Below are 17,949 nucleotides of genomic sequence, written 5' to 3' on the forward strand. Positions count from 1 at the left end.
GAGAAAGCTTTCTCCCCCGGAGAGTCTGTCTTTCTCGTCATTTGTCCGGGAAATGTCTACAGCCATTGGTTACTGAGGATGAGCCCAGGGCTGAGATGTTCGAGGTCCTGGACTATCCTTCGCCACCTAAGGAGGAGTCCACTGTTCCCCTTCATAGTGTCCTGAAACAGACATGGCTGGCGAACTGGACAAAACCATTAAGTAATCCCACTATTCCCAAAAAGATTGAGTCCCAGTATCGGATCCATGGGGACCCAGAGTTCATGAAGACTGTTGCCTCATGAGTTGTGGATCTGGCTCTCAAAGTCAAGAGTACTAGGGATTATGCCTTTGCGCCCCTGGGGCGGGAGTCTAGGACTCTGGACTCTTTTGGGAGGAAGGCCTACCATTTTGTTATGTTTGTGTCCAAGATCCAATCCTACCAGCTCTACACGAGCATCCACATGTGGAACAATGTGCGGCAGCTGACGGACTTGGTCGATAAGCTCCCATTGGAGCAGGCCAAGCCTTTTCAGGAGGTGGTCAGGCAGCTGAAGGCGTGTCGCAAATTCCTGTCCAGGGGTGTTTGCGACCCATTCTGGAGTTGTCCTCTGAAGAACCGTGGAGATTGGAGTGTTTTCCAACCCTCATTACTCAGAATGAGGGGGCGCTTCTGCATCCCAAACTCCAGTCCCTGGCTCTCACGGCCTGGATGTTGTGAGCATAGACTTTGCCTCCTTGGGTCTTTCTGAAGGTGTCTCCTGAGTCTTGCTTGCTTCCAGAAAAGATTCCATGAAGAGGTGTTTATGCTTTCAAATGGAAGAGGTTTGCCGTCTGGTGTGACAGCCAGGCCCTAGATCCTCGTTCTTGTCCTATACAGGCCCTGCTTGAATACCTTCTGCACTTGTCTGAGGCTGGTCTTAAGACCAACTCTGTAACAGTTCATCTTAGCGCAATTAGTGCTTTTCATTATCGTGTAGAGGGTAAGCCTATCTCGGGACAGCCTTTAGTTGTTCGATTCATGAGAGGTTTGCTTTTGTCAAAGCCCCCTATCATACCTCCACCAGTGTCATTGGATCTCAATGTCGTTCTCACCCAGCTGATGAATCCTCCTTTTGAGCCACTGAATTCTTGTCATCTGAAGTACTTGACCTGGAAGGTAATTTTCTTCGTGGCAGTCACTTCAGCTCGTAGGGTCAGTGAGCTTCAAGTTTGGTAGCTCATGCTCCTTATACCAAATTTCATCATAAGAGTAGTCCTCCGCACTCACCCTAAGTTCTTGCCAAAGGTGGTGTCAGAGTTCAATCTTAACCAGTCAATTGTCTTGCCATCGTTCTTTCCCCGTCCTCATACCCGCCCTGCTAAACGTCAGTTGCACACATTGGACTGCAAGCGAGCATTGGCCTTCTATCTGGAGCAGACAAGCCCCTTCAGACAGTCCACCCAAATGTTTATTTCTTTTGACCCCAATAGAAGGGGCGTGGCTATCGGGGAAACGCACCATTTCAAATTGGCTAGCAGATTGCATTTCCTTCACTTATGCCCAAGCTGGGCTGACTCTTGAGGGCCATGTCACGGCTCATAGTGTTAGAGCCATGGCAGCGTCAGTGGCCCACTTGAAGTCAGCCACTATTGAAGAGGTTTGCAAGGCTGCGACGTGATCATCTGTCCACACATTCACATCTCATTACTGCCTCCAGCAGGATACCCGACGCGACAGTCGGTTCGGGCAGTCGAGGACAGCAAGCTGATTGTTCTCACAAACCCGCCTGCTTCCCATTTGGAGTTGTCTTCCCTTGTCTTTTGCTTTTTACTGAACTGAGGAGCACACTCGCGCTACGGGCGGGAAGATGGTCGCGAGAGGGCTAGCAAACTTTGTTGCTAGGAAGATCTTCGATCTGGGGCTGCCGTCAGACGTCACCCAATCGTGAGAACAATCAGCCTGCTGTCCTTGGAGAACACCTGCTACAGGTTAGTAACCTCGCTTTTTCTACCCGTGTCGTGTTTATACATCGGACATACCAAGAGACAATTGAAATACAGGCTTGCAGAACACACTAGCAACCTTAGAATTGGAAAAAGGGACGCTCCATTGGTAGCCTACTGGACTGAGCAGGTACATAAGTTGGAGGATTTAAAATGTGTGGAACTAGCCCAGGTCGCCCATCCATCTATAGGGGGCAATGTTACCATACAATTGCTTAACATGGAACAACGTTTTATTTTTTCATGGGGAACGGTGGCCCCAAGGGGCCTTAATCTTGAAGTGGAGTGGATTTAGTACGGTTCCCATAGTATGGAAGGAGCGATCAGGGTATTTAATCCACGCATTCACGTAAAGTTGTTACTAACGTTTAGGGGCGGTGCTAGTCACCCCACTTAGAATGCAGTCTCGAAGGTAAGCAGCCACATCATATTATGCATTGGAGTTTATTTTGTATATATATATATGTGGTTTCAGTAGGAAATATATTAGTTGAGTTGTGATTTGTTAATGTTATAGGAGTCGGATTTAAGTTCCTCCTGATGAAGGTTTACCGAAATGCGGTCTCACATTGAGGAACAAGATTAAAGTCTACGCTTGGTTTCAAGCTGTGGATGGGTTGCACAGATTGTCTCCCCTGATCAAGACACAGAGCCCAGCATGATTGAAAGCTGAAACAGCAGAACTAGTTGTATGCTAATCCTATGGATGTCCTGAGCATGGTTTGGAAATCTGGATAACCTAGAAGGGGGAATGCGAAGACAATTATTTTGAGTGCACGCAGCAGTGTGGCTAATTGCTGTGAAGATAAACTCTCATGGTGATCTGTTAACAGAGGTGGACTATTTTTTGATTCCACGGAGTGGAATAAGCTGTTATGTGCTTTTGTTAAGGAATATTCAGTAAGTAGGGGCATGCAGATGGTGAATGAATTAATAAGGGGCATGTGAGCGTGAGCTGCTGTGCTTGTGAATGGTGAGAGGGACTTTGGGTAATCCAGGGGGGTGTATTGTGTATTGTTACATGATCATGTACTAATAAATTAAAGTGTTATTTTTATGAATCTGAGTACAGATTTGTATGTAATAACATTTGGTATTCTGTTTATAAGGGTTATTCCCCTGGTGTGTTAGATTTAAAAGAAGGGCCACCTTCAAATTTTTCAAAGTTTTGAAAGCTTATCTCAGCAGCTGGTAGGATGGGCATTATCTTCTATGCTCCTGGAAGAACTGTTCCAAGACTCTCTGAATATAAACACTGAAATGTACAGTAAAAATTAACTTTTACATAGTGGGTATGAAATATAAGCCACAGAATCCTTGTGGACAGTCTTTCTTCCTCTGCCTGACAGATATATTTCATGCTAATTGAAAAATCCTGTAGGTCTCTACTTTCTTTCAGCACAAAGGTGCCTCATAAGTGCAATATTTTGGAAGTCCCATATCTGAAATTAGTTTGTCCCCATGCCTTGGATTATAACATTGCTGGTCTTGTGAAAATCTTTTTCACTAGTATTTCACTTCAGATGACAACATAGGTCTTGATTCATCCATATCTTTGACTTTCAAGAACACTGGTATTAGGAGCTATTTTGGAACTGTTCTATGTCCACTGTTCTGAAATTACACAGCTAGCATAACAAAGAAATAAAGTACTCTGTAAAACAATTTGTACTGTGTAAGAGAAAGTGCTGTCAACACCTCATTTCTTATTCTCTTGCTAGACCTGGGGGGCGGGGGGGGGGGTTATGCTCCCCAACCCAGCAGATGGAAGCAGAGAACACTGACTTTCCGTGATATCACAGCCAGTCCATAAGTACTGCTACAGGCCTGAAAGCTCCAGTATTCTCTGCCTGCAACAGATGGTGCAGGATCAGGAAGTTTCCCTGAGGCCTGGCCTGTGATCCTTGACTCAGGTTCCAGGGCCATTTGTGCCTGCTCCCAGGGTTGGCCTGCAGGCCTTCCCTTTGAGCGTTAGGGAGGGGTTTGACCCCTAGGCCATCCACTGGTATAAGGACCTCTGATTGCCACTGTACCTGGGCCATACTCTCTGTGGTACCCTAGATTCCCCAGCAGAAGGATAGTAAGTTGGGGGGGGGGGGTAACCTTTAGGGTTCCCCCCCTCAAAGTTTCTCCATTGCTTTGCCTGTGTGATTGACCCTCCTGAATTGTAGGAACTGGTCTAAATAAGACAGGAAGTAGCTTTCTTTTGGCTGGGCACAGAGCAGCTGAGGCCTCCATAGACAGGAGGGAGATGGGCCATGTGTAGGAACTGGCATTGCAGGTTAGGGCAGGCTAGGTGTTTTTAACAGGTATACATGTGGTTGTGTCTGAGGGAAGGGCCACATCAGCATGATTGGTTTGGAGCCAGCAAGAGACAGCACAGCTTCTGGCTGGATTCTACTGTCCTGCATATGGTGGCAATCCAGCAGGGCTGGTGGAGGAGGCTGTTGGAGCAGTGGGGCAGGCTGATGGCAGAAGGGAATGGTGGCTGGCTGCATGCCCCCCGATGCAGTGGGTTCTGACATGGATTGTAGTGGTGTCTTCTAAAGGACACCCAAGTTTGGGGGATGTGTTCCTCCAGGTCCTTGGAACAAGGCTCTAAGGGGCCTGGATCAGGGGCCAAAAGTATGTCAGCACCTTCAGCAGCTGGTTAAAGAGCCAACTAGCTGCTTACAAAGAGCTTTGGTCTCTCTGAAGGCCCAAGAGCCCAGCAAGGGACCTGGAGCGAAGGCCCTAGTGGCCTCAAAAGGCCTGTATAGCAGAGGAATTCTGCTGGGTTGATTTCCCAGTCCTCAATGTCCTTGGTTTGGAGAACCAACCTTGGGTTGCTATAATAGATGCCCATCAGAAGGGGGTTCCCCTAAGGCCTTTCCCATTTAATGAAGATACTGGGGACCTGGTGGATGCAGAGTGGCAGTCTCCAGATGCAGCCTTGAGAAAGGACTATGGTCAAGATCTACTACTACTAATCATAGTACTACTAGACATATATTCAGTGCTGTACACTTGAACACGGTCCCTGCTTGACAAAGCTTACAATCTAACCAGGACAGACAAACAGGACAAATAAGAGATAAGGGAAGTAGTAAGGTGGGAATGATAAAACACACATGGGTACTGAACAAGTAAATAGTGGTTAGGAGTTAAAAGCAGCATCAAAAAGGTGGGCTATTTAGCCTTTGGGGAGATTTCATTTACCAAAAATTGATGCCCATGTCGTGCCTGTTTATAAAGACTGTGATCCCACTGGAACTACGCTGAAGGATCCCCAGGACTGTAAGATGGAGGCACTCCTGAAGTGCTCCTTTTGAGGTGTCCGCCTTGGCCTTGAAAGCAGCTGTTTGTGGTGGCTACATGCCTAGAGCATGCTATCTCTTGGACAAGAAACTGCCAGATTCGGCTGGAGATGGTTCTGCACATGAGTCTAAGGAGGTTATCAATGTAGTGCTAGGCACAGCCTTTTTTGGCAGACACTCTGTATAATGTGGTACAGGCATTGACCAAGAATCTGGCCTTAGCAGTGGCAGATAGGCGTTTTCTGTGGCTCCAGAGCTGGGCTGCCAATATTGCATCTAAGGTCCACTTTAGTCAGTTGTCCTTTAAGGGTAAATTATTTGGAGAGAACCTAGATAAGTTGGTTGAGGATCTGAATCTTAAGGGGCCACATCTTCCAGAGGATAAGTCCCGCTTTTGTTCTTGGAGCTTAATGTATGGGCTTTTTCATTATGCAAGGAAGTATTGTCCAGGGAGACCGAGCAGCAATTGAGCAGATTTTGGAAGGGTCCGTCTTTTCAGGGAGACCGTAGAGGTGCCCGAAGTTGAGTCTGAGGGTCTTTAGGCTCTTCCAGATCTTCTCACTGAAGGTGTGGGGGCTCATTTTCCGAACATCTCTTGGGAGGCAGGTTGTAGTTGGGTTTTTTTCTTCTTCTTTCCAGAGAGGCCCAAATAACCTTAGACCAGACCCTCTGGGTCTTGGAAGTCACTTGTCATGGGTACTCCTTAAAACTTTTGCCAGCCTCTGTCCGACACAATTCTGGTATCTCCCTGCAAGTGTCCTCGGAAGCCAATGGCTGTCAGACCCTGCATAGGTTCCTCGAGTTACAAGCAGTCACCCCGGTTTCTCCAGAGGAGAGGTGTTCTAGCATTTATTTCATTTACTTTGTTATGCCCAAGAAGAAGGGTATCTATCTTCCCCCCCCCCCCCTATTCTGGATCTTGAGGTTCAACAAGGGTGTTCAGGGTCACATCTTTCCATATGGAGACTCTTCACTGTGTCATAGTTGCAGTTTGATGTGAGGAGTGTTTAGCAGTGGTCCTGGACCTGATTGGAGGCATATCTTCACATCCCTATCCATCCAGAGCATCAGATATCACCATTTTTGTGATCTTGGTCACTACTATCAATTCAGGGGCCCTTCCTTTCAGTTTGACCATGGCCCCCAGGACGTTCTCCAAGGTGATGAATGTGGTAGCAGCACACCTCAGCAAGAAGATATTCTAGTTTGCCAATACCTCAACAGTTGGCTCATTTGAGCGAAATTCTGTGAAGAAAGCAAGGAGGCCACTACCCAAGTGGTGGAGCATTGCAATCCCTGAAGTATCTGGGTGTTTGGTTCGACATCTCCAGGGCAAGGTTTTTCTCTTGTGCACAGAGTTCTGAAGTTCTCTCCTTGGCTTGCCTTGAGCATCAGCCTGGGACTTTCAAGTCCTGGGGTCCATGGTGGCCTCCATTGAACTGGTGCTTTGAGTGAAAGCTCATATGCAGCCATTGCAGTGTGCTCTTAGTGTGATCACCTCAGAAGGACGATCTTCATTGCTGCTTTCCCTATAGGTGCCCAGTTTGTTGCAATCTGCAGTGGTGAGGCATGGAGCTTGAGATGCCAGAGTGGTTAGTCGTGAGCATGGATGCCAGTCTCTGTTGGGGCACCCATTGCGTGGGCCAAGTGGCATGGGGCCAATGATCCCCCCCCCCCCCCTTTGGAACTGACCAGGTTGATAAATTGTTTGGAGGTGAGAGCCAGTCATCTGTTTCTTCTGCCGTTCTGGTCCTTGCCTCTTCATGGGGTGGTAAGAGTTGTGCAGATAATGCCATGGCAGTGGCACCTCTCGCACTGCCACCAATGGATGGTCTGCTGACCCAGGGACTGATTTGGATGCCCACATTGGCTCTCATCTCTTACTGTGTGGCTCTTGAGGGTGTGACTTCTGAAGAAAGGCTATTTCCCCAGGGTCATTCGGGCTTTATTGTATTCCAGGAAGCAGTCAATCTCAGCCTGTGTTTTCAGTGTGGAGGATCTTTGAAGACCGGTGTGAAGATAGGGAGATTTGTCTTCTTCGAGCTTCACTGGGGAACATCTTGGATTTCCTGCAGGTCGGTCTACTCTGGATAAAGGTTTGATGACATCATTTCCTGCAAGTTCACCTGGCGGTGATTGCTTCTTTTCAAGGTGCAGTTCTTGGTCACCCATCATCTGGTTGTTGGCCAATTCTTTCTGGGAGTGAAATATTTGTCCTCCGTTTCGACAGATTTGTTCCTCTTTGGGACCTTGATCTCATCTTGCCAGCCTTAGTTAGAGCTCCCTTTGTATCCTTGCACCTCTTGACCTTGAAGGATATCTCTATTAAGATATTAGTTTTGGTGGCTTTTACTTTGGCCAGGTGCATTTTGGAACTTCAGGTCCTCTCCTGTCTTGTCCTTTCTGGTCTCCCTTTCTCTTTTCAAAGGAGAAGGTGCTGAAGCTGGTACCCTTATTTTTGCCTTTTCATCTTTAATCCATTTCCTTACCTGTCTTTGAGGGATATCTGTCTACTCTGCATATCCTGGACATTCGTAGAGCACTGTGCTGCTATTTGAATGGAAAGGAGAAATTCTGTTAAGGCAGGTCGGTCGTACTGTTTGGCGGGCTTAGAGGAAAAGTGCTACAGCCTCAAGTTGATCACCTCTTTAATCCAGCGAGCAATTTCCTCAACTTGCTTATTCAGTGGCAAACAGGTGCCTCAGTAGTTGAAGGCTCACTGTACCAGGGCACAGGCTTTGTCATGGGCAGAGTAAGTCGAGAAGAGAAGATTTATATTCTGAAAAGGCTCTGACTTCTAAGTTCAGTTTAAAATGAAAAACAAAAAAGAATACAGAGCTTATAATGCAGTTATAACATGGCAAGTTGCAAGCCTGTTTTCCAGTTCGTTGTTTAGGTCATCCCCTGGGTTTTGATTATGGGCAGTCTGGTTTTGGAATTGTACCTTCTGCTTTGCCAATAGATACTCTGGAGGATCTAGAACTGTACACTACCATATATTTGCGTCTTGATATACTGCTTTTACATAGGTGAGGTCAAAGCGGTTTACGTACAGTAATAAGAGGGAAAGGAACGGAAATTGAAGAGAAGAGAACATGCGCACCAGAGAGACTTAATCAAACACAGCAAACAAGAACAAAAATCTTAAGAGAAAATTTCTTCCATAACTATTGCTGAAGTCTCTCTGTAGTTTTCTCCCCTTCTGCTGGTAGGAGGACATATACCCACTCATTGGAATGGTCTGGAGAGACTCAGAAAATTAGCAAATAAGATCTAATTTTTCTTCCAGCCTTAGGGCTTATAATGCTAAACAATGAGCAGAGGCCAGGATGCAACTACATCATATCTCATTGGAGCACAACATCAAGAACATTGAAGAGGGGTATTGATGTCCCTCTACATGTTGTTGAGGCCCCACTTGGAGTATTGTGTTCAGTTGTGGAGGCTGTATCTTGCTTAAGATGTAAAAAGACTGGAAGCGGTGCAAAGAAGAGCTACAAAAATGTTATGAGATTTGCGTTGCAAACCGTATGAGAGACTTTCTGACCTGAACATGTATACCTTAGAGGAAAGGAGAAACGGGTGACATGATACAGACGTTCAGATATTTGAAAGATATTAATCCACAAAGAAACCTTTTCCGGAGACTGGAAGGCAGTAGAACTAGAGGACATGAATTGAGGTTGAAGGGGGACAGACTCGGGAGTAATGTCGAAGTATTTTTTTTTTTTTTTTTTACAGAGAGGGTGGTGGATATGTGGAATGCCCTCCCATGGAAGGTGGTGGAGATGAAAACGGTAATGGAATTCAATAGTGGAATAAATACAAAAGGATCCTGTTTAGAAGGAATGGATCCACAGAATCTTAGCAAAGATTGGGCGGCAACACCAGTAATTTGGAAGCAAAACTAGTGCTGGACAGGCTTCTATGGTCTACGCCCTGATTGTGACTGAATAGATATGGATGGGCTTGAGTGTAAATTAAGGGACTTCGACATTAGCTTCAGAACGTTTAGTACAAAGAGTGCTGGGCAGACTTCAAGGGTCTGTGCCCTGAGAATGGCAAGGACAAATCAAACTCTGGTATACATATAAAGTATCACATACCATGTAAAATGAGTTTATCTTGTTGAACAGACTAGATGGACCGTACATTTACTATGAAGCACCAATTTTCTGTGTCCTTGAAGCATCCCCGCTATGAGACTGCTCATCTTCCTTGGGTAATGGAGGGAATTCAACAGTCTCCATGGACCTGAGACCAAGCCTCTTACACTCCCCAAATTACTCAGGAGGACATGGCCACTCCTGCGTATCCCCTTTGCCTTTGACATTGGCAGCCTTTTTAAAAACAGTTCAAGGAGATTCAATGAGCTGCTGAAGCAATTCTTTGCTTGTTGCAGTTCTGTGGCTTCAGCGCTGGCACATTGGGAGATCCAACTGGTTCTCGGCCCACACACCATCTGAAGGAGACACATAGGCTTTGAAAGAGCTCAAGTTCACAATGATGAATGAAGATTGAGAAGCAGAGACCCAGACTTCTCCAATGGAATATTTCTTTGGGTCTGAGACGGAGCATTCATTTGAGACTTAGTCTCTATCCTAGGTTCTCTGAAGGGGGGAGGGTTCAACTGATTTGCCATCAGATCCCCAACTTGACATTTCGTCCTTTAAATTGTAAGCTCCTTTGAGCAGGGACTGTCCTTCTTTATTAAACTGTACAGCGCTGCGTAACCCTAGTAGTGCTCTAGAAATGTTAAGTAGTAGTAGTAGACATATAGATGAGAATGTGGGAGACGCCCTTCTTTGTTGACTATAAATAAAGTTGACCCAATGTACAGAGGTGAAAAGGCTGAGAAGCTTCTTCACCATTCCATTGTTAATTCTTATGTCAAAATGGCTAAGAACTCAGGTTGCACTCTTTGGTGTCCCTGGGGAGAGAGGCTCGGATATTAGTTTTTTTGGGGTGTTTTTTTTTTTTCTTCAGAATACTGTACCTGCATTCAGTATAGCTTCTTACCCAGCTCTTCATGGGGGTGTACTTGCAAAACATTAGTTAAGATGGAGGAGTTTGCAGACCTGCACCCTCGGAGAATGCCAGGAGGCTGCATTCACAAATGGGCAAAGGGAAGGATTGCAGAAAACAGCCCAAATGACTTAATATTTTCAAAACGTAATTGAGAGCCTGGGTTATTCGTATGAGCTCTTGATGACTTAGTGGTTGTGGACCTCAGACTTAAGGTATAACATGTAGAAAAAGTGTGTTGCTGTGCAATACTAAAAGAGATTTTCTTCAGAGATAGTTAAGGAGGTGGCATCCATTATCAGAGCACAGCAACATCATTAAAATCCCTATTTAAGCCCATTTCTAACCTAGCCTCCTCTTCCAGCACTTAGAGTGGGGGGGAGAAAATTTTATCATAGATGTGAGTATCCTCCTCCTCCTTGCTCTGGCCAGATATGATGGGTATCTCATTCTTGTTCAAGACAGCAGAGGGCACAGAAGTCCCAGCCAAAACCAGAGGTGGAATTTTGACTGCCTTCACAAGATCACAAGTGTTCCTTCCAGTGATAGGAAGGCTGTGTTTTCACAAACCACTGGGTCTCTATAACCTCCAACAGTTTAGTGCTAAATTTGACTAAGATACCATCTTCATCTATTACGCATTCCACCACACTGACCACCAAAAAAGCATTATGGTCAAACTATCTCCACATCATGAAATACTAAGGTGCTCTCTTCCCTCTTAGAAATCAGTGTGCTCCACTAGGAGAAGGACAAAAGGGATTTACTGCAAGTGTTTCTTGATACCAATGACGATTGGCGTGAAGGGGATACCGTCCCATCTTGGACCCAAGATTCCAGAGTAGATATCTAATTGGAGAAACGTTCAGGATGGTTTCCCTAGTCACGCTTATTCCTTACCTTTTAAAAGCGGATTGGTTATGTTCATATTTAAAACGTGCTTGCATCCACATAGATATCTCGGATTCATAATAGGCAAACACCACTACCAGTACCGCATCCTGGTTTTTGGCCTCGACTAGGTTCCTGGGTATTCACAAAGTACTTGCTGTAATAGCAGTGTATCTACATAGAGAAATACAAATGCATTACCAGTCTATCTGGATTTGGCTAATCAAGAGTGTAAATTAAGGAGAATCTCAGATTGATGTGCAGCACCATCTGGATGCTGGAGTTACTAGGGTTCATCAGACTATCCCAAGTCTCAGGTAAGGCTGTCAACTCAGTTGGAATTCATAAGTGCTCTGCTAGATGTTACTTAGGTAAATGCTTTTCTTCTACAACAAAGGATTGCCACCAGGGCCAGTGCTAGACATGATGGGGCCCGGGGCGGATGCAGAGGAGGGGTCCCAAAGCTTGTTTGCAGGCCGTCCCTCTTTCAACTTCAGACAGGTTTGGGGCTTCCTGTAACATGGGGCCCCAGGGCAATTGCCCTGTTTGCCCACTCCTAATGCTGGCCCTGATTGCCACTAGTATCTGTAGTGGAAGAAATTTGAAAGCAAACATCAGCATAGGCCATATTGATGATGGGCCATATAGCCTCAACTGTACAAATCTCCCTTGGCATGTATCAAAATGAGGCAAGCACAATGGACCTTAAAGGGGCAGTAGGCTTGTGCTCCTCCAGAAGCTTCAATAGATATATCAAGAGACTTGTTTCCTGGTGAGTGGAAGACATCCAGATTATGCTGGGATCCTGCCTCCTGTGTTGGGAAACTGTCAGAATGTGGAGCTTGGGCCATCTTTCACAGGATGACTTTCAGGGCCATATATCTGGAATGTAGCCATATACTGCAACCACATGAGTGGTCCCTAGACTTAACGACTCAAATGATTTTTTGGGAGTGGGGCAAATTTCAATAGTTTTATTCACCACTCCTCAGAACAGGAATATGCCACCAGTTTTGTTCAAGGATGGGTCACCTGGCAAACTAGCCTTGGATGCTTTCCTCCTGGATGGAGGGGAAAGTCTGTTGTATACATACTCCCCATTACCCCTTATAGTGAAGATTCTTCTGAAATTCAGACTGGACCAGGGAATCATCACCCTCCGCTACCTTTTAGTCAAGGCAAGAATGGTTTCCTCCTTTTCTAGAACTTTCTATAAGCTTAGTATTAAAGCAGTTCCTATATGTCAGCAACAGGCAGGAAGTGATGCGCATGTGCGATAGGCTTCTTAAACTTCATGAATTCATGAGGTTTCATGAGTATACCTAGGATTAAATACAGATAAGTGACAGCTGTTTTTTCCTATAATATGGATATACAGCTGCAGAGAGTGAAATGCAAGGCAAAGTATTGGAAGAGGTGTGCCTGATATTGCATAAACTGTGGCTGTATTAAGTTTGAAGATATTTTAGTGTGGCTGTATTAAGTTTGAAGATATTTGTGTGTCCTGCAATCGATAGCAGTTGCACTATGAGTGCTGCAATTGATCAGCTAGCAAAATAAAAAAATTAAAATACAAAAAAAATAATATATAGACACTTAAACACTGGAAAGAAATTTTGTTTTGAAAGATATTTTGCACGAAAGGAGGTTGGGGGCAGTCAATGATTATACATTGTCACGAAACGTGGGCTCACCGTTCTGGTGATAAAAGATTGCCCTAGTGACTGTAGGAGACGTCCCCTTCATTAATTGACAGCACTGAATATTACACAACCAAATAGTGGGGGAACCTGTATTATTCAATTGCATATAGGTGGTACCTGGCCATTTATTTTTTGATAGTATTTCTGGGATAAGCAGCATAAAATGTATTGTACTGTTTTGGGATCTTGTCAGGTACTTGTGACCTGGCTTAGCCACTGTTGGAAACAGGATTCTGGGTTTGATGGACCTTTTTTCTGTCCCAGTATGGCAATACTTATTATGTAAAGAAGGTAAACTCGGGGAACAGGATGAAGGAAGGGGGAGATGCCGCTCCTGAAAGAGTGCCGTCTGAGGCCCCCGCCTCAGGTTTTCTAATGGGCTGCTCCGCTAGTGAATGTTGCTATGACTGTTGTAAACTTTGGTGATGAAATTACCTTCCTTGCCGTCAAAGCAATTGTTGAGTACACTGTTATAAATCCCATATAGATTACAATGGGGGGGGGGGGGGGGGGGGGAGACCTATTTAATGCAGCATTTGAATCTAATAAGATTTTCCAGCAAGAGTAGACCAGTTTTTCACTATTAACCCATCACCGCTTCATTTTTTTTTTCCAGAAATGTTAGATTCCGGTTGGATCACTTCTTCAGGACCACGCGCTCTGCTTCTGGAGAGGCCCACAAGTTAGTATGGATTGGTTAGTGGGAATTGGATGGAGTAGGGAAAGGGAAAAATGGCATGATTCATGTAGGGGTTTTTTTTTTTTTTTCCTTTTTGTCTTCAGGTTACTTACCACTATGTATAATCTGAGATTTCTGAGGTGTTCAGAATAGGGTAGAGGTATTAGCTGGTAATAATATGAGCTTGCAAAGAACTTGATTAGCAATATTTTAAGTCGCATAAAATTTCTGTTTAGTGCTTTTGAGTTGATGTCTTTAAAGCTGTTGATTAGCAATGCATTTATATACAGAAAATTTAAATTTATTTAGACAGGATAGGGAAAATAGTTGTATTGAACAAAAATATTTTATTCATGGGAGGTGGGAATAGTGCTGGGCAGACTTATACGGTCTGTGCCCGGAAGAGGACCGGTACAAATCAAGGTATACACAAAAAGTAGCAGATATGAGTTTCTTGTTGGGCAGACTGGAAGGACCATGCAAGTCTTTTTCTGCCGTCATCTACTATGTTATGTATTCCTGAAAAGATCAAAAACTTTCTCGGAGGACAAGCAGGCCGCCTTATTTTCACTTCAGGGTGATGTCATCTGACGGAGCCCAGTGCAGACGCTGATTAGCAAGTACAGTAGAAAATTCTAGCAGCATCCCACCACACATGTGCTGGTGCCTTCCTGCCTGATGCGTGAGTGTGGGTCCTTCAGTCTGTTTATCTGCAGAGCTGAGGGTGTGTGTGTTTTCTCCCTCATACTGCATTTTACCGGACTTAATAGTGCCTTCCTGAGCAGGTTTTTTTAAATTTCTTTTTCAATAAGTTTTTTTCTTCTTTCTATATTTCCTTAGTACTTAGATTTTTTTTTTTTTTGTGTGTGGCTGTGTGATTAGGCCACAGCCCCATCCTCATTTTGAACACTGTCCCTTTTTTTATCTGTTTAAGATTGAGGAGTTTAATTTAGCTGAGAATCTTTTTTCGATGTTACAGAAGACCCCCAGTAGCTTCAGAAGGTGTGCCAAGTGTAGATGCATGATTTCGGCCACAGACCCGCAAAATTGGTACATCTGGCTTTGGGCCAGATCATGACTCACCTGATTGTGATCTGTGTTTAAAAATGCAGGTGAGAACTCAACAGGTGTGACTGGCTCAAATGGAGCTTCTTTTTGGCTCCTTGAAATCTGAAACATTGACTTAGGCACCAGCAGCATTAACTTCCATGGCTTCTCAGACTTCAGCATCCACTGGGAATGCACCGGCATCAAGCAGGTCTCCAGCTCCCTCAACACTGGGTGCTAGTAGCAGGCCCCAAGACCGGTCACATTGGACCTGCCACCGAGGACACGTACGGATTCGACAGCACTCTTGACTGCACTAGGGGATCGAGGCTGTATGCATCGTGAGAATCCCAAGAAGTATAAGCATCAGTCTTCTTTGCACTGTGCCAGGACATTGGATCCTCCCATAGCTGGGTAGCGCAAGTCATTGAGCAGCCTGGTCCCCACCACCATCATCTTCTTAGACTGCCTCTGCCCTGGCTCCCATGTCTTTGCTAATGCCCACCTTCGATGAGTGGTTCCGCAGCGTGCTACAAGAGGAGCTGCCACAGTTGCAGGGGCTCCCGCTTTGGCATCGAAGGTACTTTTTCCACTGGCAGAACAGCCCCAGACCCTGTCTGTGGCTTCTTCAGTACTGATGCTCAGATCTTTGATGCCAGTGCCTTGTAGGATGTTGATATCAGGGCAGGCAGTGCCCCCCCCCCCTCTTCTACCTTGAGGGTAGGGTTGCACCTTGAAGTTCTTCAGAGCATGGGCATCATTCCACCAGGCAGAGGTCGATAAGACGCGTTCACCTTCACCTGAATATGGTGGTCAGATTAGGACCACTCATGGGAGTCAGATTAGGATCCACATTACTTCTTGGAGGAGTTGTCATATGGAATTCTGTCAGATCCCTCTTCTTAAGAGACAAAAATATCCATCTGTGGGTGCTCTTTCATCAGCTATCCCTTTTAAGTTGGAGACTTATGAGGAGCCCAGAACAGAGAGGTTGTCTGTCCTGGACTATGTCTCCTCCTAAGGCAGGATCACTTTACCACTGCACCTGAGAATCTCCCCTCACAGTGCAGATCATGCCCAAAAGGCTTCCTGGTTTGAGAAGGCACAGTAGCCATACAGCTCCATGGTGGTAGAATCCGCTTCTCGAATGGGCCAAAAGTTCTGTCTCATGCCTCAGCAACCCCAGGACACAAGGCCAGAACCTTGGATTTGTTTGGGAGGAAAACTTTCAGACCTCAATGCTCATTGCCTGCATCCAGTCCTACTAGCTGTGCACAAGCCTTTTCTTGGAGTCTCTAGTGAACAGTACACTGACTCTTGCAGACTCTCCTACTTCGGAGCAGGCCACAGAGCTTCACCAGCTGGCCAACAAGCAGGTGACGTGTAGGCATTATCTGGCCAGGGGCGCCTATGATACTTTGATTTAATGTCCAGACTCTCTGGAATGGGTGTGGGGATGTGCAGACTCATGGTTGCATGAGGTTGTCAGACATGCCGTGCCAAGGGGACAACTTGTTTGGAGAGAAAGTGGAGGTCTCTTTCTTCATTAGGAAAACACACGGATACTGTCCACACACTCTCGGCATGCTCTGCATCTTCAGCAAGATTTTTGACTGGGTCTAGGTGGTGGTCCTACTACTCTGAGGTGTAGGTTCCTGTTTCCTGCTCGTTACACTCAGTTGACTCAGGCCCAGTGTCCCAGGCCTCACCAGTCCTATCCTTAGAAGTCCCAGTCAAAGCAGGGCACTGGCTTTTGACTGACTCCAGCAGAGCATAGCCATTGACTGCCAATATTCCAAATGTGTAAGCACCAAGTCAATCAAGTTTGAATAGGGGTCACTCATTCTTAATGTCAGTTGTGAAGGCTCATCATAGGACAGAAACATGTGAATTGGATCCTTTGTTCTTTTACCAAAGTATAACTTTAAAGAAATTAAGGGCCATTTTACTAAAGGTCATTAAGCCGTAACACATGGTTAGTATGCAAGAAAGGGCTTACTAAATAATGTTAGTGTTTTGTGGTAATTTCTCTGTTACGTGTTAACTGTGTGGTAACTATATTTTTATAAAATTATTTTTAGAGGGGGGGTGTCACAGGCAGAGAGTGGGGGGTTCCTGCGCTATCCAGCAAGCGCATTATAATTAGTATGCACTAAACAGATAATGCATTGTTGATGCCAGCAAGTATCAAGCACATTGATGGGTTACATTAGCACATGACCCTCCATGAAAATATACAACTCTAAAACGTGCTACATAAAATTTGGGCTTGGTGCATGGGAAAATTCCGTGTTAAAACACTCTTAAGGCCAGATTTTAGTGCACTTCTGTAAAAAGGCCCCTAAATTGTTTGATTAAGAGATTTGGTAGTTTGGCTTTCTACATGTAGCTTTGTCTAGAATTGCTTCTCCGTTCCACAGTCCTATTGACTGTATAGCAAGAAATTTTCCCATTTTTGACATCACATAACTGGTAAATCATAGTATCTTGATAGTTTGTAACTGCATAACACCACTGACATTATGTAAAATTTATATCTGAGGACATGAGCTTCATGAAGTTGCGTATTAAAACTGTATAACAAGTAAAGAATGCATTAATCATATTTTAACCTTTTTGTTTTACTTTCCATTACAGCTATTCCTTTGCTGCACCAGCGACCAGCCAAACCAAAAGCTTTGCTCAGCTAAGAAACTACAGTTTGATTTGTATTGAATTATGTGAAACGTTAGTCCTCAACCAGCCCAGCCAAGTGTGAAAAATGTTTTCTAGCATATACTGCAGCGGGGAAACCACATTGTATAGATGTTTATGTTCTAATGTACATTCCTGTAGAAGCATTTTAAATCTGGGAAGACGTTTCCATCTTATTACAAAAGAACTTAACTTTCTTAAAAGTGAGTGTTGTGTATGTAGATTCTCAAGTCCCTTAAGTTAGCGCTTAAAAGGGACATACACAGTGACAGAATAAAGTACTTGTTTTACACATCTGTTGATTCTGTTTGCTTTTTGTCTTTGTCAATATTCTGGGAGGGTTTGCTTTTCATCCTCATTTTGTCTCGCTATTTATCCCATGTTAATAGAAGAATTAGTTGGGAGCTTAATGTAGTCTCACAGCCTGATGATTGTAGGCTATGTAATGATATGATTGTGGTGCCTCAAGTTGGGGGAGGGGGGAGGAACTAATCCCAGTCACTTTTGTTTCAAGTCATTTGGAATAAACTTCTGATCTTGTTTTCCTACCTTTACTTTTAATAATTCAGAATATTGTTGGAAATGTCTCCATTATAATTTTCATTCTGGGGCATATTTTTGTAGTATATCCTATGAATTCCTGTTGAAA

At 44.8% G+C, this 17,949-nt stretch overlaps 1 protein-coding gene across 1 annotated transcript in view; it reads left to right on the forward strand.

Moving 5' to 3' along the window:
• Positions 1–17,594, forward strand: part of LOC115470808 (nuclear receptor coactivator 5-like) — a 132,991-nt gene extending 115,397 nt beyond the window's left edge. Inside the window, 2 exon segments of the mRNA XM_030204358.1 lie at positions 13,497–13,562; positions 17,244–17,594. Of these exon segments, the coding sequence (XP_030060218.1) occupies positions 13,497–13,562; positions 17,244–17,296 (119 nt within the window). The 3' untranslated portion in view covers positions 17,297–17,594.
• Positions 17,595–17,949: the final 355 nt, after the last annotated feature.

The sequence above is a fragment of the Microcaecilia unicolor genome, chromosome 5 (assembly GCF_901765095.1).
Source record: "Microcaecilia unicolor chromosome 5, aMicUni1.1, whole genome shotgun sequence".
Taxonomy (NCBI): domain Eukaryota; kingdom Metazoa; phylum Chordata; class Amphibia; order Gymnophiona; family Siphonopidae; genus Microcaecilia; species Microcaecilia unicolor.